The 18,360-nt window shown below is 38.9% G+C and overlaps 2 protein-coding genes across 9 annotated transcripts in view; one reads left to right on the forward strand and one right to left on the reverse strand.

Moving 5' to 3' along the window:
• Window positions 1-3,977, forward strand: part of cblb (Cbl proto-oncogene B, E3 ubiquitin protein ligase) — an 88,183-nt gene extending 84,206 nt beyond the window's left edge. For 2 of the 3 annotated variants that reach the window (XM_034889170.1, XM_034889171.1), the window contains exons 16-19: window positions 183-296; window positions 922-1,107; window positions 1,323-1,439; window positions 2,066-3,315. In XM_034889170.1, the coding sequence (XP_034745061.1) occupies window positions 183-296; window positions 922-1,107; window positions 1,323-1,439; window positions 2,066-2,295 (647 nt within the window). In that variant the 3' untranslated portion in view covers window positions 2,296-3,315. Of the gene's footprint in view, window positions 1-182; window positions 297-921; window positions 1,108-1,322; window positions 1,440-2,065 lie in introns of all 3 variants that reach the window. The other variant, XR_004658942.1, reaches the window with a different exon arrangement.
• A 3,950-nt stretch (window positions 3,978-7,927) lies between these two features.
• alcama (activated leukocyte cell adhesion molecule a) overlaps window positions 7,928-18,360 on the reverse strand; it is a 76,258-nt gene continuing 65,825 nt past the window's right edge. The window contains exons 11-16 of one of the 6 annotated variants that reach the window (XM_034889173.1): window positions 17,800-17,925; window positions 16,448-16,579; window positions 13,238-13,264; window positions 12,456-12,570; window positions 11,925-12,043; window positions 7,928-9,953 (exon numbers count right to left, since the gene is read on the reverse strand). In XM_034889173.1, the coding sequence (XP_034745064.1) occupies window positions 11,959-12,043; window positions 12,456-12,570; window positions 13,238-13,264; window positions 16,448-16,579; window positions 17,800-17,925 (485 nt within the window). In that variant the 3' untranslated portion in view covers window positions 7,928-9,953; window positions 11,925-11,958. Of the gene's footprint in view, window positions 9,957-11,924; window positions 12,044-12,455; window positions 12,571-13,237; window positions 13,265-16,150; window positions 16,324-16,442; window positions 16,580-17,799; window positions 17,926-18,360 lie in introns of those variants that run through there. The other 5 variants (XM_034889172.1, XM_034889174.1, XM_034889175.1 and 2 more) reach the window with 5 other exon arrangements.

Consider the following 18,360-nt stretch of genomic DNA (forward strand, 5'->3'; position numbering starts at 1 on the left):
ATTATTATTATTATTATTATTATTATTATTATTATTATATTATAAATAAATTATATTATATATTAAACATGATATTATAATAAATCTTGAATCAGGTAAAAGTGCAAAACAACCATCCAATTCCATCGTCAGAATTCTTTGTTGTTCATTTAAAAAACATATTCTTTGCTTTAATTCCTCAGGTGGACACTCCGAGTCGGTAAGGGGGTTGATCTCGCGGGTGGCACATACCCCCCTTTGCCCCTTCAACACCAAGAAGACACCATCAGACTATGACATTCTGCTGCCCCCACAAGGTAGCCAACCCCAAACACAGCAGAGTTCACATTGTCCTCATCTGAATTGGAATGTATTGTGCTACTGTAAAAGCTGTTTCACCTGTTGCGTGCATGCTTGTCGCTAACCGACTGGTTTTTCATACTGATTGAGGCCAGAACGGCTAAAAGAACAGACTTCTTCTCACCTGTAGCTAATCATTGCAACACGGTTTATGCAATGAAACAAAATATTGGAGGTCCAGGCCATGGCCAGGCTGTGTTAGCGCCATATCGCCGTCCGCACCGCACTGACTGCGCTGAACGCAAGAAGCTTAAAACTGCTTTAATGCTGTAAACAAATACTATGCTTCTGATTTAGTTATATGCTAATAAGTATGTTGGATGTCATGTTATCCCCGTCAACGTTTGGGTTCTGGTAACCTAGACTACCCACAACAAGTTTTTTAAGCTAACTTATTCCTCCTGTCCCAGTCCCCTTCCTCCTGTTAAGTCCCATCTCAGAAATATCGTCTCTTGGCTTGTCTCTTCAGGGAAGCATGTCAGCTGCTCTTTGCAGCGTCAGCCACCTCCTTTTGTACTCTAAGTATGAATTGTAAATCAGAGCAGAGAGGTTAGTCTTGTCTGTGGTTTTGTTGTGTTTCAGCCTTACAAGATCCCTTTGGCAGCCGCCCTTCGTCTCAGCCTCCTCCTCCACCGGTGAGACACAGCTTCACCGACCTCTCCTCCTCTTCTCCGTCCGCATTCTGCACCTCCTCCATGTCCTCCTCCTCTGTCATCGCACGGCCAGACAGGCCCTCCTCTGGACATGAGCATTTGCTGTTAACCCCCGGTGAGCTGGCAAACTCAATTTGTTTGTTTGGAAAATGTTTGAAACATACATTTAGTGCATCTCCTATGGTGTTGTGCTAGTCTAATAATTGTCTCTCGCGGTGGAAGTGTTTATTATGCTCACCGAATTGTGGAATATTTACATAGCATTACTTTGTGACTGATAGATAGCAACAGGCTCCTTTACCTGAATGCTCTGTATCGTCTGTGGTCTAGACACAGTGCTTGACATGCTGAAAAGTGCTGCGCCTCTGCCTCCAGTCAGACGACACAAAGAACATGTTAAAGGCTCCCGAGGTTGCCTGGAGTACAACCATTTATCAGCCAGTCAAGGTAGTAACCTCCCTTTCTCAGCAAATGCTACATGAGAAAATGCACACATATGGCTTAGAAAAACATGTCCAGGTCTTTTCACTTTCACAAAAACTTTACGATACAAAATGTAGATGTAATACACATGTATCACTGCATGTTATCTATCTTAGAGCTCAGTCATCTGTTGCAAAGATAAATTTATTGCCTCACAACCTTCAGCTGGCAAATGGTATTAGATACAGAGAAGCCATCTCTGCATAAAAATAAGGCATAAATACATAACATTCACATAATCCACATAGAGCTTAAATATAGTAGCAATAGTATCCCATCCCAAAGAATGATGAATGTAGATTTCTGTATATTGGATACTAAATTACAAAAGCTTAAATGCATTCATAAACATCTCCCTAAATCTTGCTGATAGCTTTTACATCAATAGATGCATAGAATAGAATCCATAATAAACACAAGATACCTCAAAAGTTTGAAGGGCAAATACTTAATTACTTGATTTTATATTAGATAAGTCTAAAGCATATAACCCCATAAATACAACTTTATAACTAATAACAATCTCAAGTGTCTGCCTGTGTGCCAGGGGCGTCTTTCCACTGACATGAATTCCCTTCTCTCTATCAAAGTATCGATGGACTGTTTGCAGGCCCCTGCCAGACCGCCCAAGCCACTGCCCAGGAAGATCCCTCCAGACATTCAGCCTGGCAAACCCCACAGCTTGGAGTCAGAAAACGTGGACGCCAAAATTGCCAAGCTGATGGGGGAGGGTTACTCCTTTGAGGATGTGAAGCGGGCGTTGATGATTGCCCAGTACAAAGTTGACGTGGCCCGAAACATTCTGCGAGAGTTTGCTTAGTGGCCCCAAGTCTGTCTCTCTAGTCCAAGAGACAGTGAAAGGGGAGCACAACAATTAAGCTGTGCCTCTGAATGGACTGACTAAAAAGGGCTTTTTTATTGTGCTTGGCCTGGGACTGTTAATCAACATGAACAAAAAAATATTTCAAGAGACTTGCCTTTTGTTGACAAACAGAGATAATAATGCACAACAAAGTGGCCAAGACCAAATCACAGTAGAACAAAGATAATTAAAAAATGGGAAAAAAGACTGTCTGTGAAAAGATTTAAACCTGTAAAAAAAGAACCAGGCTTGGTGTTGTTTACAGTGAGCTTTGCCGGTGCTGGCTGCCTGGTTTTCAAATGATCCTGTTTTTCTCCAGGCTGGGAATGTATGCCTGTTGTAAAGCCCTAATCCTGCTACTGCTGCTACTGTTTCTTTCGCCACCCTCCAGATTTAGTTTGAAGAGCCTTTCAATCTCAAGCTCTCTACAGGCACAGCCAATTTGAAGTAGGTCATTTTAATTTTCAGCCAGTAGGGAGAGCAAGACTCCACTGTTTTTCTTTCTCTCACTCCTTTTGTTACTTTCACGTCTCTTGTTTCACTAACTCCCTCATCTTTCTTCACGTGTTGCCCATTAGAGAATACTCCACTGTTTGCCCATGGTCTGGCTGTCTAATAGGTCTTAACAAGGTCTGATGAGTCAGGAGCAGTTAGATGGAGTCAGAGGATGCCTTATTGATTCCTTTGTTTCCCTCAGACCTAGAGCTCCTCCTCTGGAGCTGCTATGTAGTTTTAGTTAGACATGGCATCTTGGTAGTAGGAAACAGGGTGGAAGAGATAAACTTGTTTTTTGTTTCTGTTACTAGACCAGGAGATTAATCAAATATGGCCTTTTTTATTATCTTCATCTGAGGACCGCAAGCATATGAATGTATTTGTTTTGCGCAAGTGAGTTATACCTTTGTACACTGAGCTCTTCGTAGCTCGCTTTTTGACCTTAAGTGATTAAGTTGTAGAAAATATGTAATGTTTGTAAAAGTAAATATTAATAATATTTCAAAAGCCAGACGATTGTGCCTGCATTTCAGCGCAAGCATTTAAATAACATGACAGACCTGTTGTGTAGATCAGCGAGCCAGACGTCTGACAATGCTCAAAAAACCATGTGCTCTGCAGCCATTACACTGCAGCCGCCTTAAATTACACAGCAATCTTATGGGGAAATGTCCACATTCCCCACATGTTTGAGGAATCACTCTCAGTCTGATTAAGAGTGAAAGTCACTCCAGCAATTATTCATTATTAATTGAAATACTGCAGCAATTATGCATTTACATTGAAGTGGACTCACTTCTGTGAACTGTGAACACAGTAAAGACAAAGAGAACACTGCAGAGCATTCAAACTATGAGCTGAGTCAGATGCAAGATCCACCGTGCAGTAAAGGCGGAGTTAAAGCCCTTACCTCAGAATCTGGAATCAGGTGTAATCTAATGACTGTAACACGTCTGACCAATGTATTGGGTTTGTTCTAATGGAAAACAGTATTGTTTTACTACCCTTTTTTTATTTTTAAAGTAGTATCTTAGATGTCGGCAGATATGTGCCATACTTATTAGAGGTGCAGTTTGCCATGAAATGGGCAATGTTTACCCAGCTATTTATTCTCATACCGATTAAAGGATAATTCCAGTTTATAATTTTGGATTTCATTTGACTGTTTTGACCACTGTGATAGTCATGTAATACCGTGGATTTTTCTTTCAAAATAATTTCTGAGATCTGAATAGGAATTTGGTGACATCACTACGTATATGTCGATAAGGACAATCTATTCTTTTTTCTTCTTTGTTGTCTCTTTCACATAAGTGTGTCAAACCTGGTGATTTGTTTAAAACCTGTCTATTATATCAATACTCTTGTGTCTTGCCCCGTCCAATGTCTATTTAGCGATGTTGCTGGTTTTCCAGAGCTCAATTGTTTAAAGGGTACAATTTTATTCTAAATAAATAAATAGTAAAAACCTAGATTATCCTGGTTAAATTGGGCATTAAGTTTTCTAGAAGAATTTGAATTGAGCTAATTAATCCCTTAGCACACCATATCCTAAAAAAACGATATCAATAAGAAGTCTAAAAAAGTCTAAAATCCTTTAACAGTCACAAGTCAGTAGTAAAGGTTCTACAGAGTAACTTTTACCTTTTCCTCTCTCTGTTGGGAATGAGGTTCTCAGTTGGTAAGCTGTAAATTATTCCAAAATGTAGTCCAAATATATTAGATATCACTTAACAACAATGTTTTTCATGTCAGATATGTCATAGTCTGGCAGCAAAAAAGAAATGAAAAGGTTCAATGTTCTGTACAGCAGGAGGAAATATTGATCCCAGTCCTAATGATACAACTCACTGACTTTTCTTTACATGTAAGTGTTGTGTTTGTGTGTTGGAATAAGCCATGCTTTCTCATCATTAGAATATGATCTTATGAGGTCATCTTAACCCTGATTTGACATTGATACTTTTCAGCAAAACACGTTACCGTGTGGTTACCAAAAGGTTGATATGTGCATGTCAACAAAGTGAGTATGGCTCTCTGTGCTGCATGGTCAACCATGAGAGTATGATGCTTGGTGGTGGAGACCAACTACCCAGTTAACCATTGAACGTGCTCTTAAAGTCCACAATCTGTGTGGAACAGATTTTTCATTTTATGTATTAGTTTAAACATGTGGTCAGTGTGTTTGGTCTCATTGGGGTTGGGTGGGGTTTTAATCCATTGCAGCACAGCCATTAAAGTAGGTAAGGTAACCTAAAACATACAGTATATACAAACATATAGATAGATGCTTTGTCATCTGCTAAGCAGCTTTATCTGCTCACCTAACTCACCAAGTTTATTACATTACAACTTTCAACTGAGGTTAATTGTCACAATTGGCAGTGCTGTTTGTACTGAACCAGAAAATCCTTAAAAAACGAATGCCAGACTGCTCTCCTTGGCTAAATCATGGATTAGAGCATAGGCAATGTTTTTGGTTGCAGACAAATTACCACACTTTAGATATTCCAATCCTCCTTAACTTGAGGCTTAATTGTTACACTGGTCTCTTTTCCCTTTCTTTTTCTTAAACTTGACACTCTGAGCTCAGTGTTGTCCATTCAATTGGACGTCCTTGTGAAGGGGGTAAGTGGCCTTAGGATGCAAAGGGTGTTTTTTATTTTCTATTGCCATTTTCGTATTAATGTGCTCTGGTGACAAAACAAATGTGATAATAAGTAAAGCATAGAGTAATGCGCAATTAATTTATACATTATTAATGTTTCTTTCTTGATATGTTATTTTCATGGGTAAGTAAATAAAAAGTCTCAATTACGCAAGTTAGTGCATGTGTCACGATACCACTCATGGTACACAGCTGTTTCCCGACAGTATGTTCCAGTATAGTCTCACATTGCGAGACCTATTTCCACAGCGCTTTGGAGTAATCATTAATTTAACTGCAAATAAACCATATTAAAATAAATCTGGAAAAAAATGCCAGAAACTGAAATGAAAGAAACAAATTCGTAATTGTGTTGATACTGACTAGACTTCTTCTGGAAGACTGGATGAGGCAAAAGACCTCACAGCTACTATAAAGATAATCTCCTAACATGTAAAGTGACAGGAACACTCCAACAGGCATTTATTATTTTTTAGTTTTTAGTTTTAACACTTTAAATCAGAGAGTGTTGATTAAATTTGGGCTGCGTCTGTCAGAAAGTCAGGAGACGTACAGAAAGACAAACATGTTGACTAATAAAACAATAATAACTTAAATATACAGGACTTTCGTCCTCCTGGGTTTTGTGGCCCAGGTAAAACTAGATGTAAACATTTCTATTGTTTGTAGTAAACGCAGAATAAGAAATAAGGATAAGGGCGTCCAGACGTTGGCAAACGTTTCATTTTGGAATTTTTTTTTAACCGTAACAAAGTCTTGATTGGACGTTCAAACAATGGGTATTCAACGTATCAATGTCTGCTCAGACGTCTTAGACTATAAATGGGACTATCACCAAAGAAAAAATTACCTCATACCCTTGACTCTGAATAACAAGATTCAGAAATAATACATAATAAAGGGATGCAACATTTGGAAGACTGTTGAGGGAAGAAAAAGCTCTTATGTCATTTCAAAAATGAAAGAAATATTTGTCCGTCAAGACCTTTCTTCAGTTAACATCTTTTCATGGAGCCAACCTGGGTCCAGGAATGACTTTCCTGTTTACTGTTGTGATGAAAACTTGCCAAAAACTTAAGCAAGAACTACAGCTCTGGTCTGTCTGGTCAAGACAGTTTGTCAGATACAAATGCCTGGTAAAGGGTGGTTCATTATAATTTCCTCCATCAACTGTACCTCAGTCCAAACAAATTACATATATCCAAATCTGAATTGTTGGAAATGTGCTTCAGACGTGGTCTAGACGCCCAGCTCCCTGCACTATACTTGGCTTTGTACAAATATGAGACCATTTTGGTACGACTTCTTTGATACCTTGACCAAGATCACTTAAGTTGCCTTCCCATTAGATCCTGAGCTTTGCCTACTCAGGGAATTCACAAGTGTCAGCAGATTTACATTTAAATGTATTGTGTGGCCAGGAAATGCATAGCAGTGAAATGGACATCAGATTGCCCTCGCCTCATTAATAGATGGTCTGTGGGAATGAACAGTTGCTGTTCTCTTTAACGGATTGTAAACACCTTTCATAAATTAGGCAGCTTTATCTAGAGTAAATACTTACAAACATTTAGTCAAAGGGCCTCTTTAAAAGATAGAACTGTGTTACTGGAGTCTCTCTTTATGTTTACATTGGCATTTTGTTTAAATGGTTTTAAATTGAAAGGGTAAGTAAATGGGGTTTATTTGGTGTTCTGTAATCTGAAAAATAAGTATTCCAATAGCTATGCTGGAATGAGTAGAGTGATACATTAGGTACAAGTTTTCAACCAGTTTGAGTTTGAAAGCAGGGTCAGACAGGCTTACTACCCATTGACTGGATAATAAGGACAATTAACTGGGGGCGGCTGTGGCTCAGTGGTAGTGGTTGCCTGCCAATCGGAAGGTTGGTGGTTTGATCCCCGCCCCTGCAGTCATTGTCGAAGTGTCCTTGGGCAAGGCACTGAACCCCGAGGTGCCCCCGGTGCTGCGCATCGGCGTGTGGATGTGTGTGAATGTTTATCTGATGAGCAGGTGGCACCTTGTATGGCAGCCCCGGCCACAGTGTATGAATGTGTGTGAATGTTCCCTGTAGATGTGAAAGCGCTTTGAGCAGTTGTTAAGACTGGAAAAGCGCTATATTGATACAGCACATTTACATTTAACCAAAAACAGAATGGAATCTAGTGCACTATATGGGCACAACTGGATGATCTACTATAGATTCTGCAGACGACACAATCACTTTTAGATGCAGGATAAGTCCACAACACTGGCAGCTACCAAAAAAGACAAAGATCATGAAAATGAATGCAGAGGGCCTTTTAAAGCTCAAGAACATCTGACATTCAAGAACATCTGGCACTCTAGAGCAACAAACATAAATATGGATTGATATGTTGGGACAATTCTTTAATTAAACACATCTACACCAATAAGCCAGACTCCTTTTGTTTCAAAATGTTCACTTTATTGTCAACAACAGTACAAAAACAAAAGTCTGTATTTACAACACTACTATGGCCTTCTCATCTCACCATCTTTGGTTTCACTGCTGACCTGATTATTTAAAAAAGGAACAAAAGGCATGTGCAAACAAAAGGACCCTAAAATGCTGATCTACTGCTTTCATGTCATGTAGTGTCGTAACCATCCCACAATGTGATGACACTGCTGTCATTTTGAAGATACACCTTCCACAAAAATAAAGTAAGAAAACTGAGTGTCATCTCTTTGCTTTAGTTTGGAAAAGGAGCATCCAAGAGAACATCACAAGATCAACTTGTGGGCATGGTTCCTTCAAGTTCAACCAACATATAATAATATCTGCATCTGAAGCTCTTTATAAAATCCATTTAAAATACCTTCTTGCCAGGCGCTGAAAAAAAAAAAAAAAAAAACTAAATGTCTAAGAAAACCGGTTCCACATTCTCAAATCTTTATAAATCAGATATTGGCTATATTCATAATCCCCCTTGGATTTTTAGAAATATAATGGTTAGGTTGAAGTTAATTATCAGAACTTGAGTCTTACATGTAAGGGTGTGACGTTAATAACAATGAACTGAACTATAAATGGTCTATGATTCCACTCAAACTTTCCTAAACCTTTGTCCTAGGTGGGTCACTAGGGTTGTGGGATGTACCAGAGCAAAAGATGTAAAGCCAAAGAGCCACCATCTGTATGCATCTCATTTAGTCTGCCTGTAACAACACTGCCTTCTGTATGGGGTATAATCCTTCACACCACTGAGCTAAAAATGACAATAAAATTACAGCAGGTAATTACCACAGATACTGTATAGCCTTATTCACTTTCATGTAACTCTCCTACCACATAGTACCTTTTCAAAACATCAACGCAGGCTTAAAAATAACTATTATCTTGCATGCTGCAGCATCGCCATCCAAGAAGGTTGCACACATGATATAAATACTACAAAACACAGAAAGACAGATTTTTAGATCTGGCATAAAGTAAAGCTCTTCCAAAAAGAAAACATGAAAAGAAAGTATTCTATAGGAACTGTAGACCAGATATGTGAAGACATTAAGACAACAATATAGTGTACTAAACTAAATCACAGGTAAGAAAACTTAAAAAAAGAAACATGGAAGAACATCCTTTTGCATTTCTTACAAGTCGTTTTTCTGAGGACTTCTTGACTTTTTATTTCTTTTTACCTTCTCAGACTAAACAGTTTTTCCAATGACTAACTAAGAGTGACAAAATTTACTGGAATTTACAAAAACAACTAATTAGTGTTCAATTTACAACAATACAGATGCTATTTAAAACTTAGTTAGTTAGTTTTTTGGGGTCACAGTAATGCAATAACTGGATGTATAGAAATAAGTCATAGTACATCCAATTCCTTAATTAATATCATGCCTAAAATTAGGACTCTTTTGGTAGTGGGCATCCATTACCTATACAGACAATTTACCAGTGTGTGAAAACTAGAGAACTTAAGTCAGGAGGTTAGAGATGTTGAGGTTATCTTAACATTTGAAGTGTTTCCGTTATACAGCAGTAAGATTTATTTTTCTCTAAGGACAGCCTAACAAAGGCTTTTTTAACACACAAAAAAGTACAAACAATAAAAATAAACATTGACATGCTCAGCAAGGGCACAACCACAATTATAATTCGTTATACAGGCCTTAAAAGTGTACATTCTTTAAAGAAAATTGAGAACAAATATAAAATAAATTTCTAAAGGATGAACTAAGCGGCAAAAAAACCACCACATACCCTGAGCAGAATTGCTCACACAAAACATAACTGAGCATTCACCAGGAACACGAAAACACAAAATGAAACAGTAACACGAGGCAGCCTCAGAGCCGACTTCAAACAGTGAGGTGGGACAGCAGGCAGTGGGCAGGACTCTGTTGCTGCTTGTGCTTGTGCAGCCTGATGGAGGGTGTCAGCAGCCAACTGGGAATCTGTATTTTTAATGTTGCATGGCTGCTTCTTCCCCACAAAGACGTACAGAGAAATAAAGTCATTCTCATTTCAATCATGTAACTTTTTGACATATAATGCCCTGAAAAACATCTACACACAAATGTAATTCCAGTTTCTTTCAATCTTTTCAATTCTTATTTCTTAGATTTGGCCATCAGTCCTATTAAATATGACAACCTTGTACTCACTAAGCATCTAAATAAGTTGTTTACTGCATTTTATCACTACTCTTACATTAGTAAGTACTTTTACTTCTATTAATTATATAATTATATATAATTTCAGATGTAAATAATATAGCTGCAAGCGGCGATTTGCGGGTTCAAACCTTTTTTCTCAAAGTAATTTCACACATGTGGTCCAACATTATTATAAAACGTATCCCGCAAGCTTTGTAACAATTGGACATACAGTGCACTTTGTTTAAAATGCCTACAACTGATTTGTCAAAAACATTTATTTTCAATTCAGTGTGATATGTAGCTCAGTCCAGCTCACGGCAATTTAAGAAAAGCAGATGACCAACACAAAAAAAATTGCTAATTAAGCCGAAAGCTGCGATTTCAAGCTCAAACCAGTTATCCAGTTATTGTGCATTTAAAGCGCCCCCTAGTGGGCAATTTAAATGAGACTTGCAGTGTATGTGTGAGGTCAATATGTAGACATTTCCTGGAAATTTTGTGTTGATTGGACACACATTTAGTCATTTATAGCCTGATTTATGCTATGTCCCCGGCAGTTTGTTTGCATTTGTAGCGCCCCTGGCTGAATGTGACTGAAACTTTCAGGGCATGGTACCTATAAGGACATAGCCTGAGAGATTTGTGATGATTAGACAATGAATATGTGATTTATATTGAAATGTGTGTAATGCCCCTCACCTATCTTGCACTTGTAGTGTCCCCTAGTGGCGTATGTATATAAAACTGTCCGGGTATATCTGGGTCACTTATCTAAACATACCCTTTGCGGTTTGAACCCTAATAACAGTAACTAAAACAGACAAACATAGAAGGGTTCTACCGCTTCGCAGTTTGAACCCTAATAACCGCCAAAATCCAAAGCACTGCCCACTGGCCAGAGCAAACTTTCAGTACACAGTACACATAAATAAGTGTGTGAAGCAGGTCCCTACTATGCCCTGCTGCACCCTGAACTGCGCAACTATTATTTCTAGTCACAGATCCCTTATCTTTGTTGTGACTATAATTACCACCGTTCATCACATCTCCAACCAGCAGCGACAGATGCTTGCTCTAAGGGAATTACTGTAATTGTTGGGTCTTTGTGTGTGGTCTAGACATATTCAACCTGTTAAGTGTCTTGAGATAACTGCTATTATGATTTGATACTATAAATAAAATTGAATAAAAAACATTTGAGGCGAGAAACAGGCAATGCAGTAACAGAATCTTGATTCATATTTGATCAGCGCTGCAAGTGTCATCAAAGTTCATGAGGAAAGTTGACACTGCGTTAGAGAATGCTTGGCTCCGATTGGTTGTTTTTCTTATGCCACTATGAGAACCACGAGACAGCAGAGGAACGTGTAGTTTATAATGTATGACTTATGTTTACAGTGGACAGTTATGGTAATTATTGCATCAGTCAACTTTTTTTTCTCTCTTCCAAATAAGTTTGACTAAGTTATTTTTATCTGTCTGATCATCTGACAGACTGTTCATCTTTCCCAGCATGAGGGAATAAATTAGCTATATAAAATGCTTCTTTATAAAAGAATGATAGATTTTTATATAACTGTACACCTTGTAATGTTATGAGATCTAAGCAAATCATTTGTTGCATACTAAAAGGATTGATGGCCAGTCCTTCAAAAATAGGACATCTTGTAATAAACAAAAAATATACTTGTATGTATATGTTGTATACATTCAAATTAAACTTGAACTAAAATGTAACTTACTCACTCTGCAGGTGTATGGTGTATGCACATTTAAAAGTGACAGTTCTTACCATTTTCATCCCAAGTAGCACAGCAGGAGTGCCTTTAAACAGCGTGATTGTTGTCCTCTAGTTTTGTGCTTTCCTCAGATGTTCCCAACTCCTTCTCCCCAGTTTTCCAGCTTCCTTGTCTGTGTTGAATACAGAATTGCAAACATGTAAAGCACCTATGCTGCAGAATGACCTTCTCTGCTCCAGACGACACAAACTCAACAATCTCTTTACACACACACACACACACACACACACACACACACACACACACACACACACACACACACACACACACACACACACACACAAACACCTTCTTACTTTCTCCTCCAGACTCACAACCCATTCTGCCATATTTCCCTCTGCTACGTGCTCTGAAAACCTCCCACCTCATAGTACTTCCACATCTGCGTAGCACTTCTTTGGAATATGTGAATAAATACATAATTGGAGACTGTGGCTGTAAACCTTGACCACCTTCCTTCTGATTATAATTCCAAGTTCACGCTCAACAACATTGAGTTTGCACACCAGTGTTTGTTTCTGTACCTTGAATTCTTCATGTAGAGCCAGTAGATGAGACCCACTATGGCAGCAGCTATGAGGAGCCCTACCATGACTCCCACTATGAGCTTGGCCTGGTCCTCTGAATCTTCATGGGCACCTGACAACAGACAGCAGCATTCAGCAGTAGGACTAACACACACTTACACAGAAGCTTTACAACTGAAGGAAAGACAGTTTCAAACTAGATATGATAAAAAACCCAGACACCAAAATCATGACGTGTCCCAGGTAGACCATTTTCTGTGGTGATTGGAAATTTTGGAGATGGTGGCTGGTCTGTTCCTTTTATAGAACAGGAGGGTTTATCAGTGTGTCAGGGACACAAGTAAATGTAATCATGTCAGGAAATCTGCTAACTCGTGTTCGGTTTGCATTATCAGTAACACATGGATAGTTCTGATGACTGTGTTTGCAGGATTTAACCCAGTCCTTTATTAATCACCGGGCCCTCTTTATAACCCCTCTAATCTGCCCCTGAGAGCTCCTCTGCATGAGTTAGCCAGAAATAAAATAATGAAGATGGAACAGCTGAGATGCAGGTGCATGTTCGGAGTCAGACACAGTATTGTCTGCAGGTAGTGAGTGAGTGGTAACTGTTGGGTGCATTATCAGAGAATCCCCCAGACTAACAGTTTAGTTTAATCTGCCATGATAGTAGTTTGGACCTCGAGAATAGCTTGATATTTATGAAAAAAAATATTTAACAGAACCTCCTAAAAAGTCTAGAAAGTAAAAGATAAGGGCAAAGGAAAAGAAAATCTTACCTTTTTCTTCGTTTTCCTCCTTAATAACTGAAATCAAACATAAATAAATTAGAACTCATAAAAATAGAAGGTAAACAAAACATATACTGTATGTCTGTCTAAAAACCCCAAAGCAAAACAAAACCCCACACTGATCAGGCCAGGTGCAGCCTCGCAAAATGGAATCAAAAGTCTTTTCTGATAGTGCCTTACAACAAACTGTACTTACGGAAGAGGATTAAGGCCAAATGTAAAAAAAATGTGTTGAGTTCTGAGTTTAAAGTCAGAATTCTGAGAAAAAAGTAAGAATTTTTAAATACATTTTAATTCTCAAGTTAAAAGGCTTTAAACTCAGAACTCAAATACATTTTACATGGGTGGTCCTAATCTTCTTCGGTATGTAACAAACTGTACCTTAGTAGGAAAAAAGCAACAAAACATTCTAAAAGCAAAACTTTACTATTTTTATTAGCTCTGGTTAAATTGCAGGAAAAAGACAAAAAGGTTTAGCACCCCAACAGACAAGAAATGCAGCCAAACCCTCAAGATGGTGAAGAAAGAGAGATAAAAGAAAGAGTAATTATCACAATCAGAAAGAAAGGATGAGGAAGAATAGCAATAGCACAGAATGAATGCATGCAATGATAATTGCAACACTGCAGTGCCCAGCTACGTCCTGCTACGTCCTGCTGTGCCTTGTAATGCCGCACAGTGTCCTGCTATGCCATGAACTACTACAAAATTCTAACCCCAACCGGCCCGTCAGACACCGCCTACCAAGAGCCTGGGTCTGACCGAGGTTTCTGCCTAAAAGGAAGTTTTTCCTCGACACTGTCGCTTGCTCTGGAGGAAACTACTGGAACTGTTGGGTCCTTGTAAATTCTGGAGTGTGGTCTATCTGTATAGTGTCTTGAGATAACTCTTGTTATGAATTGATACTATAAATAAAATTGAATTGAATTGAATAATGCGGTAGCCTTTGACAGTCCCAGCCGTTCTTAAAATAATCCTTTTTTGATTTGTTTAATCCAAATAGTGGGCATAGTGAAGGGATTTTGTGTCATTGGTGCACCTGCACTGCAAACGTGTCCATAATCCACATAAGCAAATTCTGCAACAGTTAGATTCAGAAAATATTGACTGTTGATAATAGGTTTGTATGATTTGTGGAAAATGGAAAAATGTTTACAGTGTTCTCAAAGAAAGAAAAAAACAAACTGAAAGCCTCTCCACATTCAAGTGCTGTCTGTAAAAGCAGTGTACCGATGGGTGCCACTAACCTAGGATAGTGCATAATTTAACACCAAAACATGCTTCTATTGAACTTATTTCTGGGGACAAGGTGCAGACACGGTAAGGTGTCATTCCTTTAAAAAATAAAATCCTTTTAATTGCTCCCTGAGGTTAGCCTGGTCCTACTGAACTCTCGTGAATTTCATTTATAGAGAGGGGCTGGCTTCTCTCCAATGATAAGTGTTAACTTCCTTTAAGGTAATCTGTGGAAGTTTAAAACTATTGGGTCTGCCCGGAGCCACTCTAGATCTGCCATAACCAATCGCTAATGTTTGGTCTTGACGTATGTCATGCGCATGTGCAACAAGAGGGTAGATCAACAAGGCTTATATTTAGCAATAGCATCACTACCGTTAGCCTCATAGCATTAGCCAGCCAACTCCTTCACCACTAACGGAACAAGCTGGAAAATCTAACTTCTAGCAAACCCCGTGGGGAGGAGGGCCACAACATCATGGCCACCAACAAAACTCAGCAAAGATTGTTTTTGCTCAGGCTTTAACTTCTAGATATTCAGCAGCATGCCACAATGGACCGAATGGCTTTGCTCTCATCTTTCGCCGCCGCATTAGGGAAATACAACTCAAAATAGCACAACTTCAACGCCATTGTTGTCAGCCTCTCCTTCTGTTCGCTGATTGGGCTGCCATAAACTTTGGTTGAGAAAACCCAAGACTATAACAACGAATATATATAACAGTGAACCCAGCCGGAGTACTGAAGCAAAATGAAAATTGAGCTAAAGTACGTAGGAGGGCAGAGCAAGGCTTCCCTTAGTAAACCTACTTCGTCTAAATTGGTTTCTGATCATGAAAAAAATGTTTGGACACAATTAGCTAAGGTATAGCAGGCACCATACTTGACCGTACTATGAATGGCTGTGATTGGATCAAGTAGAGTATGGTGCCACCATGGTCCGGAGGCGTACTTGGATCGGCTCTCAGCTACGATAAAGATACAGTACATGCCAGGTCTATTTTCTCGCAAAACAAGTGAAACAGCGAGCGCATCCAGTCTATCTTGGAGGTGAAAAAACAAAATAGACAACATGGATCTATTTTTTAACGCCAAATAAGAGAAGGCATAGAGTTTAATTACAGGAGTGTTTAGAGTGGAAGATAGATACTAGCTAATTAACATGTTTGTTCTGTACTACTACAGAACAAACTTGTACTACTTGTAGAGACAATAAAATCTGCAAGCTTCTGAGACGCTCCCGGTGTGGTCCAACAGAGAACAGAACAAAACTGCGGTGCAGTGGAAAATCTGGGTAAGTGTAGTATATCTATTATATCTATTATTGTGTAGTATAATTGTTGTTATATACTGTACATACATCTACCTTCTGTGGTATTGTTCTGTGGTATGCTCCCACAATCAATCTGCAGCTGAAAGCGTTGGCAAGATTCTCTCTAACTGTGAAAGACCACTGTACACAAGTCACCCTGTTCGAACAGGGTAACTTGTGTTCCTTCCTACAGAGCTGAGCTGCTATAAGGTTATTGGCTGAGGAAAACTGTCACTATACAGAGAATGTCTGACTGTCATTCCATGCTCTAAGGCATTGCACAGAAAGTAACAATTAAATTGAAAGTTTGTCTCTCGGTGTTTAACTGAGGGTGCCTAAATAGCCCAATACATTACCTAAAAACAGCAGAAGGCAGTACCACGGCCAAGCAAGTCAAAATACATGATAAGTCTCTACAAAAGCTGTGTAACTTTAGTTCTCTACTATATAAAAGCACTATTGCACCCTCTCATTTCCCACAACTGAGAAAATAAAGCCAATTAACCAAGTTGTTGCCAAGAATGACCTTTGTTAAGAAGTCCCGCACACTGTGTGACTCAAACGTTGTGAAATATAGTATTTGCCAGTGATGGACGCTCCAGAAAAGAGGTGGCAAAAGCGCTTTTGAATCGAGCCAAGAATGACCATACCAGAGGAAACATTGATGGTCCTGGTATCTTCTCCCAGCTTGTTGCTGACTGTGCAGGTGACAGTCAGATTCACTGTGGGGACCACAGTGATTTTATGGGTGACCTTGCCGTTAGTGTAGGAGCTCTTCTTCTGGAAGCACAGAAAAAGAGACATAAGAGACAAAATCAGAGACATAAGATGCTCCAAACATATTTGGAAAAAACTCTCACACACAAAGCTGCATCTATTGTTGAGCACATATTATGGAATTTTTTCATTCCACAGGATATTATCATAATGATTTGTTTATTTCAAAAAAAAAAAAAAGAAGAAACAAAAAACATAAAAAACAAGACACAAAACTAGTTCACTATGAAGAAAGAAAAAGAAAGAATAAGCAAAATAAATAAATACTTCTAAATGACTTTAATAACTTTTGTCTGAAAGGGAGTAGGAGGAAGCAAAATGCTTTTAGGGTAGCCCCAAATCCAAGTCCCTCCCTAACCAGAAACTTCTTTAATGTTGACAGGAACTGTTTTTCCTTTGTACATTAATTGTGCTGTTTTAAAACCAACTCCATTCATTTTCATAATCCATAAACTTCAGAGCATATCACTTTACGAATAATTAATTAGTGTGCTCACAATGACCTACGTGATAGACTACCCTTATTGCTTTTTATTTTTTTTAAGTGGTCATCTTGTATGTAGATGTTGTTTTGTTTGTGTTTCCCCACACCTACACACAATAATTCAGATATGGTATTATAAGAGAAAAGTACATTATGTATCAAGTATATTGCTTGACAGATGGGGAACTGTGGAATAGTGGCACCACAAATAAAGAGAGTAAAATACTGCAACTTTGACATTAGACAGGAGTGCTGAACTCTGCCCATATGCAGGGGAGTCAGGGGACAGTATGTACCAAACTGCAAACTCATTCTGACTACAGAAGTAAACACAAAACACACTATTCTTTGCCAACAAACCTAAATCCAACACAGAAAGGTTGCTACATTGTTAGATCATTAGCTGCTCATGATGAGGCCTGGAGTTGTTCATCACAAAAAATCTAACATTACATAAATACATTATTTATTACAGTGAAATAAGGATGATTCCTCCACACGCTGTGGAAAGGTTGTCTTAGAGATGTAACCTCACTGCAACTGGTGCATTATAATTATATAATAACTATTCTGCACTCAGCATACAGCCTCAGTGGCTGTCATGATGGAGCAATAGTGGAAACTTCAGGAGGTGCTCCTTACTGTAAGTGACTGGTTTCCTCAAAGGACACTTGAAACCACACTGCACTGTTTGCTGTTATTTTGAAACACACACACACGCGCGCATGCACGCACACACACTTACGTCTGTGCTATTGACGCTCCATTGAAAGTTGGGTTCTGGTACACCCTCAGCCTCGCATGTCAGAACTTTGTAATTGTCATCATCAGCACGGTGTTTGGTAAGGCTGGTGATCCTAGGCTTTCCTGATGCAACACATTGTCTTGTTACTACTAACATAGCTTCATTCATCTACTTTTAATCACACACAAATACATTTCACGTGATGTACACTGAGTTTACAACATGGAATGGCCTTTAGCATTTTACAGAAAACAGGTGAAAACAGGATGCATTCAAGGGGTTTGATAGACAGACAGGTGACTCAGGAATTGATCTTTAAGGGCGCTTTCACACCTACTTTGTTTGGTCCGGGCTTTCATACTTTTTAGTTTGATCCGAACCAAAATTACTGGTGTGAAACCTCACCCAGACCAATGTCTGGACCAAAGAGACAAAATTTGGTCCGACCAAAAGAGAAAGAGGTCTCGGTCCGGATCAAGCTGAACGATGGTGGGGTTTGTTTTTAGTGTGAAAGCATTTTTCGAGGGTTCGTACCAAATACAGGAAGCTCTGGCAGG

Source organism: Etheostoma cragini, chromosome 13, assembly GCF_013103735.1.
Source record: "Etheostoma cragini isolate CJK2018 chromosome 13, CSU_Ecrag_1.0, whole genome shotgun sequence".
NCBI lineage: Eukaryota > Metazoa > Chordata > Actinopteri > Perciformes > Percidae > Etheostoma > Etheostoma cragini.